The sequence below is a fragment of the Dendrobium catenatum genome, unplaced genomic scaffold (assembly GCF_001605985.2).
Source record: "Dendrobium catenatum unplaced genomic scaffold, ASM160598v2 fragScaff_scaffold_1390, whole genome shotgun sequence".
Lineage (NCBI taxonomy): Eukaryota > Viridiplantae > Streptophyta > Magnoliopsida > Asparagales > Orchidaceae > Dendrobium > Dendrobium catenatum.
In genome coordinates, this window is record NW_021319852.1 from 1 (window position 1) to 8045 (window position 8045).

The following is an 8045-nucleotide window of genomic DNA, read 5'->3' on the forward strand; positions in this document are numbered from 1 at the left end:
ACATTGATGATGACAACTCGCCGATCTGAGGATCGGAAGCTCCGGCATGTTTGATCGGGACAAAACACAGAAGCTCGTCGCTTCTCGCTCCTTCGTACTGGTCACTGCTCGTCTCTAAATCGACTTCCTGCCTACCGATCGAAGTTCAACTTATTTTTGGATCGGATAGCTAATTATACGTTGTGGAGCACGCTCGCAGTAAAGAAACTTTCCCCCTTGCGGTTCTTCTCTCCGCCTCTCGTTCAGTTCGAAACTGCTCTCCGATGTCAGTTCCCGCTCTTCCGTGGATTTCGGAAGTTGGGACATTTTGATGCGTAACGCCACGGGATCACTCCGTAGAGAAGTAACTTCCTACTTTCGGATGCTCTTCGGGCTCAATTCCATGTAAAGTCTACTAAAACAAGTTTTGAATTTATTATAGATAATTATAATTTATTTTATATATTATCTATTTTAATAATATTATGATAATTAGTTAATTATATATTAATAGTTTAATAATAGTTTATTAATTATAATTATTTGATAATTTATTATTATAATTCTGATTAATTATAATTAGTTATTTAATTATTATATATTTAATAATTTACTAATTATAATGTAATAATATTAACCCTATTATAATTTATAATTGTGTTTTCATTATTATTTATACATTAATCAAAAAAAGAGGAACATGCCTTTGCCCTCTCCTTGCATCAACAATGCCGAGCCCTCCATCTGCCGACATACCGCCGGTCCTGCCGATTCCCAGAAGGTAATAATTTTTCTGGAACCCTTGTTTGTTCTCTCCTTTATCTCGGCATGCGTGTGAGTTCCGGTGTCTGCCATACACGTCTTTTCTTAGTCGTGGCTGGGAGGGGAACCGGCGCTGACACTCCATCGTCAGGTAGGCGAGCGATCCCTTCGTTCCATAATCTCTTCTTCGAAGTTCTGTAAACACACCAGAACAATCCACCTATACACGATTTCTAGGCTGGTGGGAAGGAAACCCGATGCGATGCGTACGACGAAGTTGGATACCATAAGTTACCCGCGTTTGTGGGGAACATACTGTTTTTTTCTCTTGCAACAGGTACCGATAAGAAGACCCATACACGCTTTCTAGCGTGGTGGGGACAAGACTTTACACGAGGCCGCGGTGTCCTCGAAAGATTAGCAGCATACCATACACGTGCTTTCTTAGCTGTGGAGGGAAAGGCCCAGTTTTTCCCGTCATTGTTCCCCTAAACGGGGAGTACGCCCGGAGGCGGCGGAAATTTGGGAGAATATTATCTATCTTGAACCTGTTTTGGAACTCAAAAGACAATATTGGCTCAACACGAACAACGGTTGGACCAGATCAGTGGACTTTTGATACCTGATTGAGTACATGACAGATGAGCCTGAACGAAACATAAAAATGATTTCTATGAGATCAAATCCAAATGAAATAAAATCATATTTGAATAAAGCTCAATCAACTTGAACATGAAAATGAACATATAAAGACTCCAGAGGACTTTGAACAAAAAGTACAAGTGAAGCATTACATTAATGATCTGCAAGGAACTTCAAAGATTCCGAACCAAAGACTTGAACTGCACTTTGAACTTCGAGCCGGATTGAAATACAAAGGGACTAGTTGAACTGTAAGCTAATGTCGAACTCAAGTGAACTTCTAACATTGAATTGAACAAGAGTTTCATGAAGACTTTTGAACTCAAGCTCGATCTGATCTGTGATCTAACAATTCATACAAGAGTTCCAACTTAGCTAAAATCTTAAGTTCAACTCGTTAAGAAATGGTAAGTGATTTCTATCCGTAAACCATGCACGGACCTCCAATGAATATAATAAGCTACAATTGCCTGTTGTTGAGATGGGCAAATGGAGAGCCAATAATGGAATGGATTCGCCCCCCTGGCAGGCAAGGAATATCACAAAAACCCACCTGAGATTGGTGAACATGGTGGGTATTGGTATAAAGGGACAACTGCTCTTCTATAAATATATCTAGAAGGTCGTAGTGGAATACAACCAGTCCCTGCCTATTGAACACAAGGCGACTTTGTGGATAGACAACAGTGTGTAATGTGCTATGCACACAGCGAATCCACTGTGAGCACAAGTACAACGTATCTCCTATACGATCCCTACGCAGGGTCAAAAATACAACAAACCACCCGAGATTGGTGAGGTGGATATATGCAGAAGCAATGGTCTTCTGACAAACATTTTTTAGGAGGTCATAGTGGTGATACAGCGGTCCCCTGCAAATGGATACTTGTGGAAACAACTGTATTGAAAGAACAACGATATTTTCATGTTGGACACAAGTACATATATTACCTACGACCTCGGTGGACAAAATGCTGCAAGGTATGTACGGGTAAAGGGCAACTCGATGTATCGGGGATAGGACACCTCCTGACAGAATGGGAGGAAAGGTTCAAACAAACTAGAACTAAACTTCTGTGTCCCAAGTCATCTTCTTAGTCCTACACTTATGAAGAAAATAGTTCTGGTGCCTCACAACACCAGAATTAAACAGTCCACTACACTGACGACCGTCAACAATGGAGTTTCTTCAAAGCAATCTGACTCCAAAGCCCAGAAAGCTCCGTCCCCGGGATGAGAAAGGGGAGTCAATGTCAATTATAAGGAAATACCTCATGGCATCCAAAAACGACGCCACCGGATCTGCAACACTTATGCAAGCAGACAGAAGGTGTCTGACAAATTCTACAAACGCACGTCCACGGAATCTGCACACTTTATAAAAGCCAGAACAGAAGGCGTCTACAAATCTACAAGCAACGCCCACCGATCTGCAACACTTATGCCAGCAGACAGAAGGTCGTCTACAATCTATAACGCAATGCCAATACCGGATCCGCACACTCGTATTAACGGACAGAAGGCGTGTATATACCTCTCAAATGAAAAAGTTGGTGCGCACTACTGGCTGTTTACTTGCACAACTACAAATACTTCAACAGTACCCCCCCACACAAGTGCAACCGAGTTGTATACACATAGGTATATCAAGGGTAAATTAAATGCTCAACCCGCAAAGGGTCCTGGCGAGGCGTTTTTATTGGTAACATCATGTGACGTCTAGGGATGCTGCCGGTCCCAATAAGTGAATTCCTAGTTCGAACCTATCCTTCTTATATAGGACCATAGTAGTCGATAGGGTTCGAAACTTTAAAACGACTACAACGGTTGGGCAACTATGTATTTGTTCAATATATTCAATTAGGCCTTCAAGGCCTACAATCAAGAAAATTCACGAAGCAAAGGCCACAGAAGCCTACAAAAATCTGATCCTCGATCAATAGCTTGGCCGAGTTGACAAGATCCAATAAATAAAAAATGACTCCCAACACCCTGATGATGGCCAGTGTTGATGCAGGATACTCAACCGAGGGGTTCACAAATTTTCAAGTGACCTCAAACTTTCACAAAATTCAAATAATTTTCTAAGTGTACCTCGGAGGTCACCCCACGATGATGGCCGGTGTTGAATATTTATCTCGAACCGGAGGTTCATTCAAATTCCAAAACTCATCCAAAAATGCACTAAAAATCCAGGAAATCCCAATAATTAACGATTTTAAAAATTGAAATCTAAATCTTCAACACTTAAAGCAAAATCCAATCCACCATCCACAACATTTGCGGGTGACAAATCAAAATATCTACTCTGCTCACAAAAGAGTCAAATGTCTAGTCAAAAATCAATCATTATGCATGCCATTCTCTAAACAGTCTCCTGCAGTCAAGGATCGTGGTACGTGTTCCTCGACCGGCGGTTTGCCGCAATGGCAGCCGCAGGATTAAACGATTATGACAACGCCGGGCCTCTGAACCGAGTGGCTTTTAATCCGCCAAATGGCAACCACGAAATACCGGTTTGGCCAGAGCCAATCCTCCTTAATGGCATCAATAACTGAGATATGAATCAATAGGATAGATCGAGTAGGTCACGAAGCCGATCTGTTAAGCTTAAGGTGGATTCAAATTTGCCCTAGACAAACATGTCACCCAGACATTATGTCCCCTTGGCGAAGCAACCATGGCTCCTCCCGACATGATTACTTCCTGTCAGTGGGTATCACCTCCTCTAACAAGTAGACCAGGACCCACGATGGTCAGGACGACGGAACCCATGGGATCTTATCGGACCATCCAATTCCATGTCCCACCATCCGCTTTAAGTGCAGGTGTGAAATTTCTATTTTAAATATCAAATTTCTCAGTAATTTCCCAATATCCAAACCTTCAAATCGCAAAACTCAAATCCATCACCGCCCAAACTATCTGCTATTATATTGCCAGATACCACGTATCTCTATACCGTAACTCTGATTGACGACTAGCCTATTCGAATAGTTCTCTCTCGTGATCGGGAGGGGTAATTTAACTATACGGGGCTTGTCGCTATAGGAAACCAGAAACTCAGTATCATAAGTCCTCGCAAAATGAGGGCGAAATCTCCTGGGTAGTGTCTTATCTCAAACCCATCTGTCCTTCCAACAATGTAGCCCTCCGGAACTTAGTTCCGTTAAAACTACCCTCGCTCAAGCAAAAGCAAACAATTAGTGCGCGGCGGGGAGGCCGTGGCCGAATTTTCGGAGCCCACGGTATATCAATAATATAAGTATATAGCTGATGTTCAAGAGACAATATTAATAATGAAAAATCTGTTAGATATAACTCTGTAAGACAAATTAATTTTATCTTATCATAAGCACAGAACATACTAATTGTATTTAGGCATGTCACATAAAGAAGTAACTCAGTATTAATTTCTAAGAAGCAATTATTCCTAAGAAGCGATTATTCAGTTCTTAAAGTTGCATATGAATAACAATGTAAAATAAGTCAACCCGATAATGATCAAAATTTGTTTTCTTCACCTTTTCATGATGATCGTCGATGAGTCTTGAATATAGAGTTTATATGTAGAACTTTAATGTCAAAAACATTACAAAAAATGTGAAACTTTTTCTAGTAAAGGCTTTCATTCATGTTCACTCATCATCTACAATCATTACTTGGATACTTGTATTAATTTCATTGTATTTATAATTTCTTGATCATTTCTTTATAAACTTTATGATAATTCATTTATAATTTTCAAAATGTCAATCATTAAATACAGTGATAAGACAGTTAAAAGACTTAATAGTTTAATTGACTGTTAATCATGTATCAATTATTCCTTGATAATTTCAAACACTCGAGCACAGAAGCATAAATTTTCATCAAACTAATTAGGGTTTGAAAATATGAACTCCAACTGGTGTCACCAGTTCATTGTAAATTAGTTTGTTGTTTAAATCTCGACCACTAATTAACTCCTCGGTACTTAAATGAAAAACTACTAAATCATGTTGAATTGCGCTCAAAGCATCAATTCTCTTGCATGAAGCTCTAACAATATTCAGAATTCTTAAAACAATCTCAAATAAATATTACATTTACTAATGATTCTTTGCTACAGCCACTAAGGATAGTTGGAGTTGATGAGTAAAACAATGAATGTAGATTGTCTGATGATTATCTTTTAATATGAGTGCTTTCAAACCATTAAACTCCTCTTGTATATTAGATTCTCCATCATAATCCTGACTATGTATTCTATATATGCTTAATGAATGTTATGCAAGAAGAGCTTAAATAGATACCTTCAATATTGTTGCATTTGTTGAAGAAATATAATTAATACTTATGAACTTTTCAATTATTTGTCACAACTTGTCTACATATCGCACTGAAACAGCTAACTGTTCTTTTGTGGACACATCACGAGACTCATCAACTAAAATGGTGAAGTATGAATCACCGATATCATTCATGTTTGAAGACAATATCTCAGCTGTGTTAGAACTGCATATCTCCTTTTATTTTTTGATGAGTCAACTTTTACTTAACACTTGCATTTTTAAATATTACTTTTCCAACTTCTTCATTATGATCGATAAAAAATTAAAATAATTCTAAATAATTACATTAATTATCTGAGATAGATGATTCATCATGCCCGCGAAATGATAGTTCTTAGTGAATAAGAAATCGAATATAGTCGACAGTTTTCAACAGATCTCCTTTTAAGCAAGAGCATATCTTACTTAACATCACACTCAATTTTCAAATTACAGGGTGGCACTTCCTCTCATGATCAAATTGGGGAGAACCACCAAATAGTTCCAAAATGCCCCAAAGGCTTGCATATGTTATCTATTCCAAACAGTATAATACCTTATTATCCAAGGGTTATTATTCTATGGGCATAATAAATCATCTAGCTCAGATAATCAAGAAAGTTATTTAGAACTATTTCAATTTCTTGCCCATCATAATGATGAAGTTGTAAAAGTAACATTTGAAAATACAAGTGCTAAGTTAAAATTGACTTCGCCAAAAAAATTAAAGGAGATCTGTAGTTTTGAGGCAATTGAGATCATGACTTCAAACATGAATGATATCGATGATTCATTCTTCACCATTCTAGTTGATAAGTCTTGTGATGTGTCCACAAAAAGAATAGTTAGTTGTTGCAGTGAGATATGTAGACAAGTTGGGTAAAACAATTGAAAGATTCATAAGTATTAATCATATTTTTTCAACAAATGCAGCAACATTGAAGGTATCTATTGAAACTCTTCTTACATAACTTTCATTAAACATATATAGAATACAATCAGAATTATAATAGAGTATTTAATATGCAAAGTGAGTTTAATGATTTGAAAATACTCATACTAAAAGATGGTCCTTAGGCATTCTACAATTATTATTTTACTCATCAACTTCAAATATCCTTAGTGGCTATAATAAAGAATCATTGGCAAGTAAAGCATTTATTTGAGATTATTTCAAGAATTTTGAATACTATTGGAACTTCATGCAAGAGAATTGATGCTCTAAAAGTAATTCATTGTAATAAAATAATTTTTAATCTAAGCACTATGGAGTTAATTAGTGGTACAGTTTGAACCAACAAACTAATTTGCAACGAGCTGGTGACACTCAGTGGAGTTCACATTTTCAAATCCTAATTAGTTTGATGAAAATGAATGCTTCTGTACCTGAGTGTTTGAAATTGTCAAGAAAGAATATATACATAATCATCAGTTAGTTAAGCTGGTATTTTAATATAAGTTATGGAGACTTTTGAATTTGTCTTATCATTGTATTTAATGATTGATATTTTGGGAATTACAAATAAATTATCACAAGCTTTACAAAGAAATGATCAATATATTATAAATACAATGAAATTCATATAAGTGTCCAAACAACAATTGCAGATGATGAGTAAAAATGGATGAGAGCCTTTACTAGAAGAAGTGTCACGTTTTTGTAATATTTTTTACATTGAAATTTCAATATGAACTCAATATTCAAGACTCGTCAATGGTCAGTATGAAGAGGTGAAAAAATAATAAATGTGCATCACCATCGGGTTGACTTATTTTATATTATTGTTGATATACAACTTTAAAAACTGAATAACCATTTCTTAGAAACTAATACTGAGTTGTTTCTTCGTATGACATCTCTAAACCCAATCAATATGTTCTCTGTTTATGATAAGAGAAAGTTAATTCATCTTGCAGAGTTATATCCAACAGATTTTTTCATGATTGATATTGTCTCTTGAATATCATCTATCAACTTATATAATTTATATGAGTACAAGTGGCGAGTTCATATTTTTATTAGCATTGCTGCTCTTGTAAAAAAAATTATAAAAGCCAAAAAGAATATTGTGTATCCACTGGTTTATAAACTTATTGTTCTGACATTAACTTTATCAGTGGCTATTGCAACAATGGAGAGAGCATTTTCTGTAATGAAGATTATTAAATATCGATTGCGTAGCAAAATGAGTACTGTTGGACTTAATAACTATCTAGTGTCATATATTGAGAATGAAGTATTTGACTCTGTTTCCAATGAAATAATTATACAACATTATCATAAAATGCAAAGTAAAATTCATAGCTTGTAGTTATTTTAAATTCATACATTAAATGAAATGCAATATT

The 8045-nt window shown here is 36.4% G+C and overlaps 1 protein-coding gene across 1 annotated transcript in view; it reads right to left on the reverse strand.

Annotated features, from left to right (window-relative positions):
* Positions 1-683: 683 nt before the first annotated feature.
* Positions 684-8045, reverse strand: part of LOC110115735 — a gene marked incomplete at its 3' end in the record, with an annotated part of 28409 nt that continues 21047 nt past the window's right edge. Inside the window, exons 5-7 of the mRNA XM_028699769.1 lie at positions 2655-2750; positions 1171-1289; positions 684-936 (exon numbers count right to left, since the gene is read on the reverse strand). Of these exons, the coding sequence (XP_028555602.1) occupies positions 684-936; positions 1171-1289; positions 2655-2750 (468 nt within the window). The remainder of the gene's footprint in view (positions 937-1170; positions 1290-2654; positions 2751-8045) is intronic.